This window comes from Coregonus clupeaformis, chromosome 12 (genome assembly GCF_020615455.1).
Source record: "Coregonus clupeaformis isolate EN_2021a chromosome 12, ASM2061545v1, whole genome shotgun sequence".
NCBI lineage: Eukaryota > Metazoa > Chordata > Actinopteri > Salmoniformes > Salmonidae > Coregonus > Coregonus clupeaformis.
Genome location: NC_059203.1, coordinates 203,123 through 222,425, shown reverse-complemented (window position 1 = coordinate 222,425; position 19,303 = coordinate 203,123). Strand labels below are relative to the sequence as shown.

The following is a 19,303-nucleotide window of genomic DNA, read 5'->3' as shown; positions in this document are numbered from 1 at the left end:
AAAGACCTACTGCAACACGTAGCATGTTTCCGTTTCCATTACAATACATTCGATTAGTAATGGAGTTATTAGTACATAAAACAGTTCCATTACAGCTTGTTTTTACAAAGTCAAACGTGAAAGAGAATGGAATTACACCCCAAGGTGTTCGGTCAAATGATTTGCTGCTGATCAATGGGCACAACACAAACTCATCATTACACTAATGTCTTCCTAAATTAAAATCAACCTCTTCACCCTCCTTATCATTTAGTTAGGCCTAATTTAAATGTAATTGTGAAGGTGTACAATTATCGGCCATTCATCCATTTGTCATTAATTCAGTGAGAGAGACTCATTGGCGCCTGGCTGGGTACCAACATCCTACAGCAGTGTATTGGTGGGGTAAGTCAGTCCTACAGCAGTGTATTGGTGGGGTAAGTCAGTCCTACAGCACAGTGTATTGGTGGGGTAAGTCAGTCCTACAGCAGTGTATTGGTGGGGTAAGTCAGTCCTACAGCAGTGTATTGGTGGGGTAAGTCTGTCCTACAGCACAGTGTATTGGTGGGGTAAGTCAGTCCTACAGCACAGTGTATTGGTGGGGTAAGTCAGTCCTACAGCAGTGTATTTGTGGGGTAAGTCAGTCCTACAGCACAGTGTATTGGTGGGGTAAGTCAGTCCTACAGCACAGTGTATTGGTGGGGTAAGTCAGTCCTACAGCAGTGTATTGGTGGGGTAAGGCAGTCCTACAGCAGTGTATTGGTGGGGTAAGTCTGTCCTACAGCACAGTGTATTGGTGGGGTAAGTCAGTCCTACAGCACAGTGTATTGGTGGGGTAAGTCAGTCCTACAGCAGTGTATTGGTGGGGTAAGTCAGTCCTACAGCACAGTGTATTGGGGGGGTAAGTCAGTCCTACAGCAGTGTATTGGTGGGGTAAGTCAGTCCTACAGCAGTGTATTGGTGGGGTAAGTCAGTCCTACAGCAGTGTATTGGTGGGGTAAGTCAGTCCTACAGCACAGTGTATTGGGGGGGTAAGTCAGTCCTACAGCAGTGTATTGGTGGGGGTAAGTCAGTCCTACAGCAGTGTATTGGTGGGGTAAGTCAGTCCTACAGCACAGTGTATTGGGGGTAAGTCAGTCCTACAGCAGTGTATTGGTGGGGTAAGTCAGTCCTACAGCACAGTGTATTGGGGGGGTAAGTCAGTCCTACAGCAGTGTATTGGTGGGGTAAGTCAGTCCTACAGCAGTGTATTGGTGGGGTAAGTCAGTCCTACAGCAGTGTATTGGTGGGGTAAGTCAGTCCTACAGCACAGTGTATTGGGGGGGTAAGTCAGTCCTACAGCAGTGTATTGGTGGGGGTAAGTCAGTCCTACAGCAGTGTATTGGTGGGGTAAGTCAGTCCTACAGCACAGTGTATTGGTGGGGTAAGTCAGTCCTACAGCAGTGTATTGGTGGGGTAAGTCAGTCCTACAGCACAGTGTATTGGTGGGGTAAGTCAGTCCTACAGCACAGTGTATTGGTGGGGTAAGTCAGTCCTACAGCAGTGTATTGGTGGGGTAAGTCAGTCCTACAGCAGTGTATTGGTGGGGGTAAGTCAGTCCTACAGCAGTGTATTGGTGGGGTAAGTCAGTCCTACAGCACAGTGTATTGGTGGGGTAAGTCAGTCCTACAGCACAGTGTATTGGTGGGGTAAGTCAGTCCTACAGCAGTGTATTGGTGGGGTAAGTCAGTCCTACAGCACAGTGTATTGGTGGGGTAAGTCAGTCCTACAGCAGTGTATTGGTGGGGTAAGTCAGTCCTACAGCAGTGTATTGGTGGGGTAAGTCAGTCCTACAGCAGTGTATTGGTGGGGTAAGTCAGTCCTACAGCACATTGTATTGGTGGGGTAAGTCAGTCCTACAGCAGTGTATTGGCGGGGTAAGTCAGTCCTACAGCAGTGTATTGGTGGGGTAAGTCAGTCCTACAGCAGTGTATTGGTGGGGTAAGTCAGTCCTACAGCACAGTGTATTGGTGGGGTAAGTCAGTCCTACAGCAGTGTATTGGTGGGGTAAGTCAGTCCTACAGCAGTGTATTGGCAGGGTAAGTCAGTCCTACAGCAGTGTATTGGCGGGGTAAGTCTGTCCTACAGCACAGTGTATTGGTGGGGTAAGTCAGTCCTACAGCACAGTGTATTGGTGGGGTAAGTCAGTCCTACAGCAGTGTATTTGTGGGGTAAGTCAGTCCTACAGCACAGTGTATTGGTGGGGTAAGTCAGTCCTACAGCACAGTGTATTGGTGGGGTAAGTCAGTCCTACAGCAGTGTATTGGTGGGGTAAGGCAGTCCTACAGCAGTGTATTGGTGGGGTAAGTCTGTCCTACAGCACAGTGTATTGGTGGGGTAAGTCAGTCCTACAGCACAGTGTATTGGTGGGGTAAGTCAGTCCTACAGCAGTGTATTGGTGGGGTAAGTCAGTCCTACAGCACAGTGTATTGGTGGGGTAAGTCAGTCCTACAGCAGTGTATTGGTGGGGTAAGTCAGTCCTACAGCAGTGTATTGGTGGGGTAAGTCTGTCCTACAGCACAGTGTATTGGTGGGGTAAGTCAGTCCTACAGCACAGTGTATTGGTGGGGTAAGTCAGTCCTACAGCAGTGTATTGGTGGGGTAAGTCAGTCCTACAGCACAGTGTATTGGTGGGGTAAGTCAGTCCTACAGCAGTGTATTGGTGGGGTAAGTCAGTCCTACAGCAGTGTATTGGTGGGGTAAGTCAGTCCTACAGCAGTGTATTGGTGGGGTAAGTCAGTCCTACAGCACAGTGTATTGGTGGGGTAAGTCAGTCCTACAGCAGTGTATTGGCGGGGTAAGTCAGTCCTACAGCAGTGTATTGGTGGGGTAAGTCAGTCCTACAGCAGTGTATTGGTGGGGTAAGTCAGTCCTACAGCACAGTGTATTGGTGGGGTAAGTCAGTCCTACAGTACAGTGTATTGGTGGGGTAAGTCAGTCCTACAGCAGTGTATTGGCGGGGTAAGTCAGTCCTACAGCAGTGTATTGGTGGGGTAAGTCAGTCCTACAGCAGTGTATTGGTGGGGTAAGTCAGTCCTACAGCAGTGTATTGGTGGGGTAAGTCAGTCCTACAGTACAGTGTATTGGTGGGGTAAGTCAGTCCTACAGCACAGTGTATTGGTGGGGTAAGTCAGTCCTACAGCAGTGTATTGGCGGGGTAAGTCAGTCCTACAGCAGTGTATTGGTGGGGTAAGTCAGTCCTACAGCAGTGTATTGGTGGGGTAAGTCAGTCCTACAGCACAGTGTATTGGTGGGGTAAGTCAGTCCTACAGCAGTGTATTGGTGGGGTAAGTCAGTCCTACAGCAGTGTATTGGTGGGGTAAGTCAGTCCTACAGCACAGTGTATTGGTGGGGTAAGTCAGTCCTACAGCAGTGTATTGGTGGGGTAAGTCAGTCCTACAGCAGTGTATTGGCGGGGTAAGTCAGTCCTACAGCAGTGTATTGGTGGGGTAAGTCAGTCCTACAGCAGTGTATTGGTGGGGTAAGTCAGTCCTACAGCACAGTGTATTGGTGGGGTAAGTCAGTCCTACAGCAGTGTATTGGTGGGGTAAGTCAGTCCTACAGCAGTGTATTGGTGGGGTAAGTCAGTCCTACAGCACAGTGTATTGGTGGGGTAAGTCAGTCCTACAGCAGTGTATTGGTGGGGTAAGTCAGTCCTACAGCACAGTGTATTGGTGGGGTAAGTCAGTCCTACAGCACAGTGTATTGGTGGGGTAAGTCAGTCCTACAGCAGTGTATTGGTGGGGTAAGTCAGTCCTACAGCAGTGTATTGGTGGGGTAAGTCAGTCCTACAGCAGTGTATTGGTGGGGTAAGTCAGTCCTACAGCACAGTGTATTGGTGGGGTAAGTCAGTCCTACAGCACAGTGTATTGGTGGGGTAAGTCAGTCCTACAGCAGTGTATTGGTGGGGTAAGTCAGTCCTACAGCACAGTGTATTGGTGGGGTAAGTCAGTCCTACAGCACAGTGTATTGGTGGGGTAAGTCAGTCCTACAGCTAAGTGTATTGGTGGGGTAAGTCAGTCCTACAGCAGTGTATTGGTGGGGTAAGTCAGTCCTACAGCAGTGTATTGGTGGGGTAAGTCAGTCCTACAGCAGTGTATTGGTGGGGTAAGTCAGTCCTACAGTATTGTGTATTGGTGGGGTAAGTCAGTCCTACAGCAGTGTATTGGTGGGGTAAGTCAGTCCTACAGCAGTGTATTGGTGGGGTAAGTCAGTCCTACAGCAGTGTATTGGTGGGGTAAGGCAGTCCTACAGCACAGTGTATTGGTGGGGTAAGTCAGTCCTACAGCACAGTGTACTGGCGGGGTAAGTCAGTTCTACAGCAGTGTATTGGTGGGGTAAGTCAGTCCTACAGCAGTGTATTGGTGGGGTAAGTCAGTCCTACAGCACAGTGTATTGGTGGGGTACGTCAGTCCTACAGCACAGTGTATTGGTGGGGTAAGTCAGTCCTACAGCAGTGTATTGGTGGGGTAAGTCAGTCCTACAGCAGTGTATTGGTGGGGTAAGTCTGTCCTACAGCACAGTGTATTGGTGGGGTAAGTCAGTCCTACAGCAGTGTATTGGTGGGGTAAGTCAGTCCTACAGCAGTATATTGGTGGGGTAAGTCAGTCCTACAGCAGTGTATTGGTGGGGTAAGTCAGTCCTACAGCAGTGTATTGGTGGGGTAAGTCAGTCCTACAGCAGTGTATTGGTGGGGTAAGTCAGTCCTACAGCAGTGTATTGGTGGGGTAAGCCAGTCCTACAGTACAGTGTATTGGTGGGGTAAGTCTGTCCTACAGCACAGTGTATTGGTGGGGTAAGTCAGTCCTACAGCACAGTGTATTGGTGGGGTAAGTCAGTCCTACAGCAGTGTATTGGTGGGGTAAGTCAGTCCTACAGCACAGTGTATTGGTGGGGTAAGTCAGTCCTACAGCACAGTGTATTGGTGGGGGTAAGTCAGTCCTACAGCAGTGTATTGGTGGGGTAAGTCAGTCCTACAGCAGTGTATTGGTGGGGTAAGTCTGTCCTACAGCACAGTGTATTGGTGGGGTAAGTCAGTCCTACAGCACAGTGTATTGGTGGGGTAAGTCAGTCCTACAGTACAGTGTATTGGCAGGGTAAGTCAGTCCTACAGCAGTGTATTGGTGGGGTAAGTCAGTCCTACAGCAGTGTATTGGTGGGGTAAGTCAGTCCTACAGCACAGTGTATTGGTGGGGTAAGTCAGTCCTACAGCAGTGTATTGGTGGGGTAAGTCAGTCCTACAGCAGTGTATTGGTGGGGTAAGTCAGTCCTACAGCAGTGTATTGGTGGGGTAAGTCAGTCCTACAGCAGTGTATTGGTGGGGTAAGGCAGTCCTACAGCAGTGTATTGGTGGGGTAAGGCAGTCCTACAGCAGTGTATTGGTGGGGTAAGGCAGTCCTACAGCACAGTGTATTGGTGGGGTAAGTCAGTCCTACAGCAGTGTATTGGTGGGGTAAGTCAGTCCTACAGCAGTGTATTGGTGGGGTAAGTCAGTCCTACAGCAGTGTATTGGTGGGGTAAGTCAGTCCTACAGCAGTGTATTGGCGGGGTAAGTCAGTCCTACAGCACAGTGTATTGGTGGGGTAAGTCAGTTCTACAGCACAGTGTATTGGTGGGGTAAGTCAGTTCTACAGCACAGTGTATTGGTGGGGTACGTCAGTTCTACAGCACAGTGTATTGGTGGGGTAAGTCAGTCCTACAGTACAGTGTATTGGTGGGGTAAGTCAGTCCTACAGCAGTGTATTGGTGGGGTAAGGCAGTCCTACAGCAGTGTATTGGTGGGGTAAGTCAGTCCTACAGCAGTGTATTGGTGGGGTAAGTCAGTCCTACAGCACAGTGTATTGGTGGGGTAAGTCAGTTCTACAGCACAGTGTATTGGTGGGGTAAGTCAGTTCTACAGCACAGTGTATTGGTGGGGTACGTCAGTTCTACAGCACAGTGTATTGGTGGGGTAAGTCAGTCCTACAGTACAGTGTATTGGTGGGGTAAGTCAGTCCTACAGCAGTGTATTGGTGGGGTAAGGCAGTCCTACAGCAGTGTATTGGTGGGGTAAGGCAGTCCTACAGCAGTGTATTGGTGGGGGTAAGGCAGTCCTACAGCAGTGTATTGGTGGGGTAAGGCAGTCCTACAGCACAGTGTATTGGTGGGGTAAGTCAGTCCTACAGCAGTGTATTGGTGGGGTACGTCAGTCCTACAGCACAGTGTATTGGTGGGGTAAGTCAGTCCTACAGCAGTGTATTGGTGGGGTAAGTCAGTCCTACAGCAGTGTATTGGTGGGGTAAGTCAGTCCTACAGCAGTGTATTGGTGGGGTAAGTCAGTCCTACAGCACAGTGTATTGGTGGGGGTAAGTCAGTCCTACAGCACAGTGTATTGGTGGGGTAAGTCAGTCCTACAGCAGTGTATTGGTGGGGTAAGTCAGTCCTACAGCAGTGTATTGGTGGGGTAAGTCAGTCCTACAGCACAGTGTATTGGTGGGGTAAGTCAGTTCTACAGCACAGTGTATTGGTGGGGTAAGTCAGTTCTACAGCACAGTGTATTGGTGGGGTACGTCAGTTCTACAGCACAGTGTATTGGTGGGGTAAGTCAGTCCTACAGTACAGTGTATTGGTGGGGTAAGTCAGTCCTACAGCAGTGTATTGGTGGGGTAAGTCAGTCCTACAGCACAGTGTATTGGTGGGGTAAGTCAGTCCTACAGCACAGTGTATTGGTGGGGTAAGTCAGTCCTACAGCACAGTGTATTGGTGGGGTAAGTCAGTCCTACAGCAGTGTATTGGTGGGGTAAGTCAGTCCTACAGCAGTGTATTGGTGGGGTAAGTCAGTCCTACAGCAGTGTATTGGTGGGGTAAGTCAGTCCTACAGCAGTGTATTGGGGGGTAAGTCAGTCCTACAGCACAGTGTATTGGTGGGGTAAGTCAGTCCTACAGCAGTGTATTGGTGGGGTAAGTCAGTCCTACAGCAGTGTATTGGTGGGGTAAGTCAGTCCTACAGCACAGTGTATTGGTGGGGTAAGTCAGTCCTACAGCACAGTGTATTGGTGGGGTAAGTCAGTCCTACAGCACAGTGTATTGGTGGGGTAAGTCAGTCCTACAGCAGTGTATTGGTGGGGTAAGTCAGTCCTACAGCAGTGTATTGGTGGGGTAAGTCAGTCCTACAGCACAGTGTATTGGTGGGGTAAGTCAGTTCTACAGCACAGTGTATTGGTGGGGTAAGTCAGTTCTACAGCACAGTGTATTGGTGGGGTACGTCAGTTCTACAGCACAGTGTATTGGTGGGGGTAAGTCAGTCCTACAGTACAGTGTATTGGTGGGGTAAGTCAGTCCTACAGCAGTGTATTGGTGGGGTAAGTCAGTCCTACAGCACAGTGTATTGGTGGGGTAAGTCAGTCCTACAGCACAGTGTATTGGTGGGGTAAGTCAGTCCTACAGCACAGTGTATTGGTGGGGTAAGTCAGTTCTACAGCACAGTGTATTGGTGGGGTACGTCAGTTCTACAGCACAGTGTATTGGTGGGGTAAGTCAGTCCTACAGTACAGTGTATTGGTGGGGTAAGTCAGTCCTACAGCAGTGTATTGGTGGGGTAAGTCAGTCCTACAGCACAGTGTATTGGTGGGGTAAGTCAGTCCTACAGCACAGTGTATTGGTGGGGTAAGTCAGTCCTACAGCACAGTGTATTGGTGGGGTAAGTCAGTCCTACAGCAGTGTATTGGTGGGGTAAGTCAGTCCTACAGCAGTGTATTGGGGGGGTAAGTCAGTCCTACAGCAGTGTATTGGTGGGGTAAGTCAGTCCTACAGCAGTGTATTGGGGGGGTAAGTCAGTCCTACAGCACAGTGTATTGGTGGGGTAAGTCAGTCCTACAGCAGTGTATTGGTGGGGTAAGTCAGTCCTACAGCAGTGTATTGGCGGGGTAAGTCAGTCCTACAGCACAGTGTATTGGTGGGGTAAGTCAGTCCTACAGCAGTGTATTGGTGGGGTAAGTCAGTCCTACAGCAGTGTATTGGCGGGGTAAATCAGTCCTACAGCAGTGTATTGGCAGGGTAAGTCAGTCCTACAGCAGTGTATTGGTGGGGTAAGTCAGTCCTACAGCACAGTGTATTGGTGGGGTACGTCTGTCCTACAGCAGTGTATTGGCGGGGTAAGTCAGTCCTACAGCACAGTGTATTGGCAGGGTAAGTCAGTCCTACAGTACAGTGTATTGGTGGGGTAAGTCAGTCCTACAACAGTGTATTGGTGGGGTAAGTCAGTCCTACAGCACAGTGTATTGGTGGGGTAAGGCAGTCCTACAGCAGTGTATTGGTGGGGTAAGTCAGTCCTACAGCACAGTGTATTGGTGGGGTAAGTCAGTCCTACAGCACAGTGTATTAGTGGGGTAAGTCAGTCCTACAGCAGTGTATTGGTGGGGTAAGTCAGTCCTACAGCAGTGTATTGGTGGGGTAAGTCAGTCCTACAGCACTGTGTATTGGTGGGGTAAGTCAGTCCTACAGCAGTGTATTGGTGGGGTAAGTCAGTCCTACAGCAGTGTATTGGTGGGGTAAGTCAGTCCTACAGCAGTGTATTGGTGGGGTAAGTCAGTCCTACAGCAGTGTATTGGTGGGGTAAGTCAGTCCTACAGCAGTGTATTGGTGGGGTAAGGCAGTCCTACAGCAGTGTATTGGTGGGGTAAGTCAGTCCTACAGCACAGTGTATTGGTGGGGGTAAGTCAGTCCTACAGCACAGTGTATTGGTGGGGTAAGTCAGTCCTACAGCAGTGTATTGGTGGGGTAAGTCAGTCCTACAGCAGTGTATTGGTGGGGTAAGTCAGTCCTACAGCACAGTGTATTGGTGGGGGTAAGTCAGTCCTACAGCAGTGTATTGGTGGGGTAAGTCAGTCCTACAGCAGTGTATTGGTGGGGTAAGTCAGTCCTACAGCAGTGTATTGGTGGGGTAAGTCAGTCCTACAGCAGTGTATTGGTGGGGTAAGGCAGTCCTACAGCAGTGTATTGGTGGGGTAAGGCAGTCCTACAGCACAGTGTATTGGTGGGGTAAGTCAGGAATAGGTGTGAAAAACAGGTAAAAGGCTCTAAATACTTTTCTGTTTGTGATTTTAAAAATCGGACACATGAGCAGTATAAAAAACAAACATTTAGGAAAAGTCAGGAAGGAGCAGGACATAGCTGGGGTGAATGGGACCATAGGACATAGCTGGGGTGAATGGGACCATAGGACATAGCTGGGGTGAATGGGACCATAGGACATAGCTGGGGTGAATGGGACCATAGGACATAGCTGGGGTGAATGGGACCATAGGACATAGCTGGGGTGAATGGGACCATAGGACATATCTGGGGTGAATGGGACCATAGGACATAGCTGGGGTGAATGGGACCATAGGACATAGCTGGGGTGAATGGGACCGTAGGATATAGCTGGGGTGAATGGGACAGTAGGACATAGCTGGGGTGAATGGGACAGTAGGACATAGCTGGGGTGAATGGGACCGTAGGACATAGCTGGGGTGAATGGGACAGTAGGACATAGCTGGGGTGAATGGGACAGTAGGACATAGCTGGGGTGAATGGGACCATAGGACATAGCTGGGGTGAATGGGACAGTAGGACATAGCTGGGGTGAATGGGACCATAGGACATAGCTGGGGTGAATGGGACCGTAGGACATAGCTGGGGGTGAATGGGACCGTAGGACATAGCTGGGGTGAATGGGACCATAGGACATAGCTGGGGTGAATGGGACCATAGGACATAGCTGGGGTGAATGGGACCATAGGACATAGCTGGGGTGAATGGGACCATAGGACATAGCTGAGGTGAATGGGACCATAGGACATAGCTGGGGTGAATGGGACAGTAGGGAGGTGACAGGGTTGAATGGGACCATAGGACATAGCTGGGGTGAATGGGACCATAGGACATAGCTGGGGTGAATGGGACCATAGGACATAGCTGGGGTGAATGGGACCATAGGACATAGCTGGGGTGAATGGGACCATAGGACATAGCTGGGGTGAATGGGACAGTAGGGAGGTGACAGGGTTGAATGGGACCATAGGACATAGCTGGGGTGAATGGGACCATAGGACATAGCTGGGGTGAATGGGACCATAGGACATAGCTGGGGTGAATGGGACCATAGGACATAGCTGGGGTGAATGGGACAGAGGTCTCTCTCTCTCTCTCTCTCTCTCTCAGCCTCTCTCAGCCTGCCTCTCTCTCAGCCTGCCTCTCTCTCAGCCTGCCTCTCTCTCAGCCTGCCTCTCTCTCAGCCTGCCTCTCTCTCTCTCTGCCTCTCTCAGCCTGCCTCTCTCTCAGCCTGCCTCTCTCTCTCTCTCAGCCTACCTCTCTCAGCCTGCCTCTCTCTCAGCCTGCCTCTCTCTCAGCCTGCCTCTCTCTCAGCCTGCCTCTCTCTCAGCCTGCCTCTCTCTCAGCCTGCCTCTCTCTCAGCCTGCCTCTCTCTCTCTCTGCCTCTCTCTCAGCCTGCCTCTCTCTGCCTCTCTCAGCCTGCCTCTCTCTCAGCCTGCCTCTCTCTCAGCCTGCCTCTCTCTCAGCCTGCCTCTCTCTCTCTCTGCCTCTCTCAGCCTGCCTCTCTCTCAGCCTGCCTCTCTCTCAGCCTGCCTCTCTCTCAGCCTGCCTCTCTCTCTCTCTGCCTCTCTCAGCCTGCCTCTCTCTCTGCCTCTCTCTCTTTCTCTGGTACAACAGCTATGTTCTGGCCCAGTGCGTGGTGTTGTTTGGCCCGGTGCTGCAGAGCCCTGCCTTTGATTCTCACTGGATGTTGTTTTAAGTCTCAACATTATGAGAGAAAAGCAACACACACAAACGCTTGCATGCACACACACACACACACACACACACACACACACACACAAACAAAGACAGTATCGCGACACGACGATAACAGATTTTCCTTAGCAAAAAAAAAGACAACACGAAGCAGGCCAAACTGTTCGTTCCTTTAAAAACCTGCTGTATGTAAAATATTGTGTGCTATAGCTTGGAAAATAAATACATGCGACTCTGGATGACAACATGATGTTTGTTTCCAACATTAGGGCTGTTTTCCTAAAGACATGGAGTCCACTTCATTTTCTGTTTTGCTTTGCTTCCTTACTTCCTAGTATCAAGATAGTGGTATCATGACAACACTAAACACACAACCATATGTGATCTCTATTGCTATTTGACTGGTTTTTCAACCATCACATGGAATTCATTAACGACCTCATGGAAGGAAGGAGCGAATATTCCAGAATGTTTCCCTCCGACTGTTCTGGTCTTAGAACTCCTCATTAGGCTGTTCTCTTCATGGACGTAGAAATGTAAATATCAGAGTGTAATTAAAGTCTTTAGTTCTGGATGTTAGCTGGCAAACAGGACAGCTGAGTTAGAACCATTAGCACGCTTCCCAAATGGAATCCTAGTCCTTATATAGTGCACTACTTTTGACTAGGGTGCCATTTGGGACTTTCCCTAGAAATGGGATCTAGACTCTCTATGGACATTACTGTGATACTCACTTCACACTATTGTGCTGACCTGACCCCAACTGTACTGTGCTCAGATATTTTCTAGCCACATGGTCCTTCATATATTATTGGTGAGTTAAGGGGAGTGGCTGACATACCTTGGGAACAGAGGGGAGGAGCTGACATACCCTGGGAACAGAGGGGAGGAGCTGACATACCCTGGGAACAGAGGGGAGGGGCTGACATACCTTGGGAACAGAGGGGAGGAGCTGACATACCCTGGGAACAGAGGGGAGGAGCTGACATACCCTGGGAACAGAGGGGAGGGGCTGACATACCCTGGGAACAGAGGGGAGGAGCTGACATACCCTGGGAACAGAGGGGAGGAGCTGACGTACCCTGGGAACAGAGGGGAGGAGCTGACATACCCTGGGAACAGAGGGGAGGGGCTGACATACCCTGGGAACAGAGGGGAGGAGCTGACATACCCTGGGAACAGAGGGGAGGGGCTGACATACCCTGGGAACAGAGGGGAGGAGCTGACGTACCTTGACAGCAGAGGGGAGGAGCTTTGGCTTCTTGGATGGGTGGATTGGGTCTTTGATGTTTGACAGGACTGGAACAGGAAGAGACGTGACAGTCAATCAACAACTAGTAAATCAGTCCATTTTGATAGATTTATTTATTAAGTAAATACAAATATACATCATTGTATCCAGTACACGATTTCCCATCTAATCTCTGTTTCAGTATCTCTGTCTCAGTACTCACAGGACCATTTTCTCTCCAATAGCAGTTTTTAATCTTCATGTCTCAGTACTCACAGGACCATTTTCTCTCCAATAGTATTTTTTAATATTAATTTTTACATTTTAGTCATGTAGCAGACGCTCTTATCATTTTCATACTGGTCCCCCGTGGGAATCGAACCCACAACCCTGGCGTTGCAAGCGCCATGCTCTACCAACTGAGCTACACAGGACTTTATGTCTCAGTACTCACAGGATAAGTCCCTCTTGACGGCGTTCTTTTTCCTCCTGATGGGGAACTCATCAATCTTCAGCTCTCCTTCGTCTGACACGTAGTCATATTCGTCTCTCACCGGCTTGGCCTTGTCCTCCTTTAGGTTTTGTAACGAACCAAACACACTGGAGTTGGTCTGGGGCTTCAGCTTAGAACTGGGAGGGAGGGGGAGAGAGAGAGAGAGAGAGAGAGAGAGAGAGAGAGAGAGAGAGAGAGAGAGAGAGAGAGGGGGAGGGGGAGAGAGAGAGAGAGACAGAGAGAGAGAGGGGAGAGAGGGGAGAGAGAGAGAGAGAGAGAGAGAGAGAGAGAGAGAGACAGAGAGAGAGAGAGAGAGAGGGGAGAGAGAGAGAGAGAGAGAGAGAGAGAGAGAGAGAGAGAGAGAGAGACAGAGAGAGAGAGAGAGAGAGAGGGGAGAGAGAGAGTGAGAGAGAGAGAGAGAGGGGAGAGAGGGAGAGAGTGAGAGAGAGAGAGAGAGAGCAGAGAGAGAGAGAGAGAGAGAGAGAGGGGAGAGAGAGAGAGAGAGACAGAGAGAGAGAGAGAGAGAGAGACAGAGAGAGAGAGAGAGAGAGAGAGAGAGAGAGGGAGAGAGAGAGAGAGAGAGAGAGAGAGAGAGAGAGAGAGAGAGAGAGGGAGAGGGAGAGGGAGAGGGAGAGGGAGAGGGAGAGGGAGAGGGAGAGGGAGAGGGAGAGGGAGAGGGAGAGGGAGAGGGAGAGGGAGAGGGAGAGGGAGAGGGAGAGAGAGAGGGAGAGGGAGAGGGAGAGGGAGAGGAAGAGGGAGAGGGAGAGGGAGAGGGAGAGGGAGAGGGAGAGGGAGAGGGAGAGGAGAGGGAGAGGGAGAGAGAGAGAGAGAGAGAGAGAGAGAGAGAGAGAGAGAGAGAGAGAGAGAGAGAGAGAGAGAGGGGAGAGAGAGAGAGAGGGAGAGGGAGAGGGAGAGGGAGAGGGAGAGAGAGAGAGAGAGAGGGGGAGAGAGAGAGACAGAGAGAGAGAGAGAGAGAGACAGAGAGAGAGAGAGGGGGGGGTAAAAACACAGGACAGTAAGGAACTAGTGCAAGTTACACACACACAGTACATGTACGCAGTAGTATACATACCCTACATACCCCAGTATACATACCCTACATACCCTAGTATACATACCCTAGTAACTTCTTGTGTGTCAATGAGAATGCAAACTTGTCTTTGTTGCCTGACAGCGGTGTTCTCTCAAACTTGTGCTCTTCAGTTTCCATCTTCAGTAAGGAATCTGGTTTGCTGTTCTGCAATGGACAAGAACAACAAAGATAATTGAATGTCCTGTTTAGAGGATCTGGCAGAAGGACAGACAACATGTTTATAACGACGTAATGGGGCCATACACACTTAAAGTATTACAACATTTCTAAGATGTTGATAGAAGTATTGCGCACTGCTAAAATATATATATTTTTTAAGTCGGAGTAAAGCAAATCAAAATCAAATGATTGTAATCTTGGGGGTCAGCCCTACTGTAGATAGGTGTGGTCTATTCCACTCTGGTGAATATCTATCTACCAGGGTCTCCAGTCCATCAGAGAAACTGAAGAGGTGGTCTATGATAACCTTCCTGTATATATTTTCCTTCTTTAAGTAGATGCCTTTTGAACCCGGCACCCAAAGAGTTTTTGTAAGTACAAAACTTTTGAGTCAAAAACGCCAATTCTTCATACTTGCTGTATATCCGCCAGGTGAAGATGTGGTCTGATCTTGGTGTCTATGACCTTGCTGTATCTCCGCCAGGTGAAGATGTGGTCTGATCTTGGGGTCTATGACCTTGCTGTATCTCCGCCAGGTGAAGATGTGGTCTGATCTTGATGTCTATGACCTTGCTGTATCTCCGCCAGGTGAAGATGTGGTCTGATCTTGGTGTATCTCCATCTACCAGTCCATGTGGTAGTGTTTGAGCCCTTGGAATGACTACAGACATTCCAACCAGAAACACTTTGGCATACAAGCTTCCATGAAACTAAAGCTGACTAATGTCTTCCGTTCACCCCAACTAAGCTTTCCTCCAGAACCCATCCCATGTTATCCAGCTATAATGACACAACAGCCTCCTTAAAGCAGGCCTACATCCCAAACGGCGCCCTATTCCCTATATACTGTAGTGCACTACTTTGACCGTAGTCCTCTACACCTTATAGAGAATAGGGCGTCATTTGGGACGCCCGCCAGCAGGACTCCCGGCAGATGTGAATGCTTATGGGTGGAATGTTGTGGATATGACATAGCTGTGAGGACTGAGCCGGTTGGCCGGGTCCGTATTCTACAAGCTTTGAACAGTTCCAGTACTCTAATTGTGAGTAAAGCCGCAGTGTTAGTTTAGCTGATTACTATGATCTATAGTGTGTTAATCACTTTACCATGATCCAACATTTTTCTGTTGGACTTCTCGGCTTCTCAAGCTTTAATAGAACAGAACCACTTGCATCTTCTTCCAAACAGCATCCAGCTTGAATTGGGTTTATTGTTTATCCATCATTATCATGTTTACTTTGGCCCATGTCTTTTTAAAGCATGTCAAGACAGCCTTGACTCAAACTATTCTGTATCTTACCTATCTTAACTCAAACTATTCTGTATCTTACCTAACCTAACTCAAACTATTCTGTATCTTTTCTAATTCCTCCTAAAACAGCATCAACTGAAACTGTTCTTTTACCTTATATTTCTAACTGAAACTGTTCCGAATATATTCTGTATCTTACCTTGTATTTCTGCTCTGTATCTTACCTAACTGAAACTGTTTTGAAGCGTACCTTATATTTCCACTTAAAACAGTTCAGACTCAAACTATTCTGTATCTTACCTTATATTTCCACTTGGCTTCCGTCTGTTTCTTGTTCTGTTCTCGGATCTCAAACTTCTCCACGTCGTTCTGCTTACAGGTCTCCTTCTCCGACATGCTCAGGACGTTCTTAGCCGCCTGGGAAGCAGGTAACACAGATATGACATCACACAGGTGACAGGTAGAGCAGGACAGGTCCAGTAAGGTCCGCTTGCTTGGTCTCATCTTACCCTTCTTGGGCTGGTCCATCTAGGCCTATAGGGGTGGGTTTGTTCCAGGCCCAGTCAGGTTAAACATGGTTAAACAGGTTAATAGCTCACCTTGCCCCCCATCTTGCCCTTCTTGGGCTGGTCCATCTTGCTGAGGATGTCCTTGGCGTGAGACTCCAGAGCTGCCAGGCTGGAGGGCTTTGACGGTTGAAGAGGAGGAGGAGGAGGAGGAGGAGGAGGGACTTCCTTCTCTTTCTTTCCTTTCTTGGGAGGTTTGGGGACCTTGGGGGGTTTGGGGACCTTGGAGGCCTTCTTCCTGGCTGGTTTCTCCCGGGGAGGAGGGGAGGGAGAGGGGACGCTGGAGGGGGAAGCAGGGTCCTCAGGCTCTGATGGAGCAGGAGGGGCCTCTTCCACTGGAGCCTTGCTACTCGAATCACTCTTAATGGCTTTAGCCGCATTCTGGACAAAAAAACAATGCGTTCAGTTAGCAAGATGTCTTTATCCAAAGACACTCACTTAACAATTTTCTCTCCTTATATTTCACTCTGAACAATGACAACAGTCTGAGCTGTGTGTTCATAGTACAGTTAGTAAACCAGTTCACTACAAAACCCATAATGCAGTTCAGAAATTGGTAATTAATTGTTACTATAAACGTCTCTACAAACTCTATGCAAACAAAGCGTTGTTCTGCCGCATAAATGTATATTGAATTACGCAGAGAGCGACGCAAACTGAGCTCCTTCGTTCAATGTGCGTATTGTGTAGAGCACAGGTGGACAAAGGTCATTACTAGAATGATGTCTCCACAACAACTAAGGTCATTACTAGAATGATGTCTCCACAACAACTAAGGTCATTACTAGAATGATGTCTCCACAACAACAAAGGTCATTACTAGAATGATGTCTCCACAACAACAAAGGTCATTACTAGAATGATGTCTCCACAACAACTAAGGTCATTACTAGAATGATGTCTCCACAACAACTAAGGTCATTACTAGAATGATGTGTCTTTACTAGGGATAGTAAAATAAGGATGTGCATCTTTCCCTTTCAAGACGATTTGATACGTATCTAGAGACATGGACTGATACCATCCAGGAGCCATACGTATCTAGAGACATGGACTGATACCATACAGGAGCCATACGTATCTAGAGACATGGACTGATACCATACGGGAACCATACGTATCTAGAGACATGGACTGATACCATACAGGAACCATACGTATCTAGAGACATGGACTGATACCATACAGGAACCATACGTATCTAGAGACATGGACTGATACCATACAGGAACCATACGTATCTAGAGACATGGACTGATACCATCCAGGAGCCATACGTATCTAGAGACATGGACTGATACCATACGGGAACCATACGTATCTAGAGACATGGACTGATACCATACAGGAACCATACGTATCTAGAGACATGGACTGATACCATACAGGAACCATACGTATCTAGAGACATGGACTGATACCATACAGGAACCATACGTATCTAGAGACATGGACTGATACCATACGGGAGCCATACGTATCTAAAGACATGGACTGATACCATCCAGGAGCCATACGTATCTAGAGACATGGACTGATACCATACAGGAACCATACGTATCTAGAGACATGGACTGATACCATACGGGAGCCATACGTATCTAGAGACATGGACTGATACCATCCAGGAGCCATACGTATCTAGAGACATGGACTGATACCATCCAGGAGCCATATGTATCTAGAGACATGGACTGATACCATCCAGGAGCCATACGTATCTAGAGACATGGACTGATACCATCCAGGAGCCATACGTATCTAGAGACATGGACTGATACCATCCAGGGAGCCATACGTATCTAGAGACATGGACTGATACCATACAGGAGCCATACGTATCTAGAGACATGGACTGATACCATCCAGGAGCCATACGTATCTAGAGACATGGACTGATACCATCCAGGAGCCATACGTATCTAGAGACATGGACTGATACCATCCAGGAGCCATACGTATCTAGAGACATGGACTGATACCATCCAGGAGCCATACGTATCTAGAGACATGGACTGATACCATACAGGAGCCATACGTATCTAGAGACATGGACTGATACCATACAGGAGCCATACGTATCTAGAGACATGGACTGATACCATCCAGGAGCCATACGTATCTAGAGACATGGACTGATACCATCCAGGAGCCATACGTATCTAGAGACATGGACTGATACCATCCAGGAGCCATACGTATCTAGAGACATGGACTGATACCATCCAGGAGCCATACGTATCTAGAGACATGGACTGATACCATCCAGGAGCCATACGTATCTAGAGACATGGACTGATACCATCCAGGAGCCATACGTATCTAGAGACATGGACTGATACCATACAGGAGCCATACGTATCTAGAGACATGGACTGATACCATCCAGGAGCCATACGTATCTAGAGACATGGACTGATACCATCCAGGAGCCATACGTATCTAGAGACATGGACTGATACCATCCAGGAGCCATACGTATCTAGAGACATGGACTGATACCATCCAGGAGCCATACGTATCTAGAGACATGGACTGATACCATCCAGGAGCCGTACGTATCTAGAGACATGGACTGATACCATACAGGAGCCATACGTATCTAGAGACATGGACTGATACCATACTGGAACGATTTTAGTTTGAAACGATTTGGTGCGATTCGGTTTGATTAGAGGAACGATTCGGTGCGATTCGGTTTGACTAGAGGAACGAATTGATGTGATTCGGTTCAATGCTATAGACCACCAATTGCTAACAGTCAGTATCTGGTTAATATGTGTGAAATGCTTCATAATGTACTTCATATCAACAGAGAGGTACATTATATGGCCAAAAGTATGTGGACACCCCTTCAAATGGGTGGATTCGGCTATTTCAGCCACACCCACTGCTGACAGGTGTATAACATTTTGCCATCCACTCTCCATAGACACACATTGGCAGTAGAATGGCCTTACTGAAGAGCCCATTGACTTTCAACGTGCCACCGTCATAGGATGCCACCTTTCCAACGAGTCAGTTTGTCAGATTTCTGCCCTGCTAGAGCTGCCCCGGTAACCAGTGGCTGCAACCTGGTTCAGGTTATCAGTCAACCTACCAGGGTAGTTACAAACAGCACAGGAATGAAATCATCAACATGTATTGATCACATCTTTACTGATGCTGCAGAAATAGGTTTGAAAGCAGTATCCAAATCCATAGGATGTATTGATCACAATACAGAAGACACATCTAGGAAAACCGAAGTTCCAAAGGCTGGGCCTAATATAGTGTATAAGAGGTCATACAATACGTTTTGTAGTGATTCCTATGTTGTTGATGTGAAGAATATTTGTTGGTCCGTGGTGTGTAATGAGGAGCAACCAGACGCTGCACTTCACACATTTATGAAATTGCTTATTCCAGTTACTAATAAGCATGCACCCATTAAGAAAATGACTGTAAAAACTGTTAAATCCCTGTGGATTGATGAGGAATTGAAAATGTGTATGGTTGAGAGGGATGAGGCAAAAATAATGGCAAATAAGTCTGGCTGCACAACCGATTGGCAAACGTATTGCAAATTGAGAAATCATGTGACTAAACTGAATAAAAAGAAGAAGAAACTACACTATGAAACAAAGATAAATGACATAAAGAATTATAGTAAAAAGCTTTGGAGCAGCTTAAATGAAATTTTGGGCAAAAAGGCAAACTGAGCTCCATCATTCATTGTAT

The 19,303-nt window shown here is 48.2% G+C and overlaps 1 protein-coding gene across 1 annotated transcript in view; it reads right to left on the bottom strand.

Annotated features, from left to right (window-relative positions):
* The window catches only part of phf2 (PHD finger protein 2), a 137,429-nt gene that overhangs the window by 31,826 nt on the left and 86,300 nt on the right, over nt 1-19,303 (bottom strand). The window contains exons 12-16 of the mRNA XM_045223648.1: nt 15,617-15,964; nt 15,318-15,434; nt 13,631-13,749; nt 12,474-12,649; nt 12,020-12,087 (exon numbers count right to left, since the gene is read on the bottom strand). Of these exons, the coding sequence (XP_045079583.1) occupies nt 12,020-12,087; nt 12,474-12,649; nt 13,631-13,749; nt 15,318-15,434; nt 15,617-15,964 (828 nt within the window). The remainder of the gene's footprint in view (nt 1-12,019; nt 12,088-12,473; nt 12,650-13,630; nt 13,750-15,317; nt 15,435-15,616; nt 15,965-19,303) is intronic.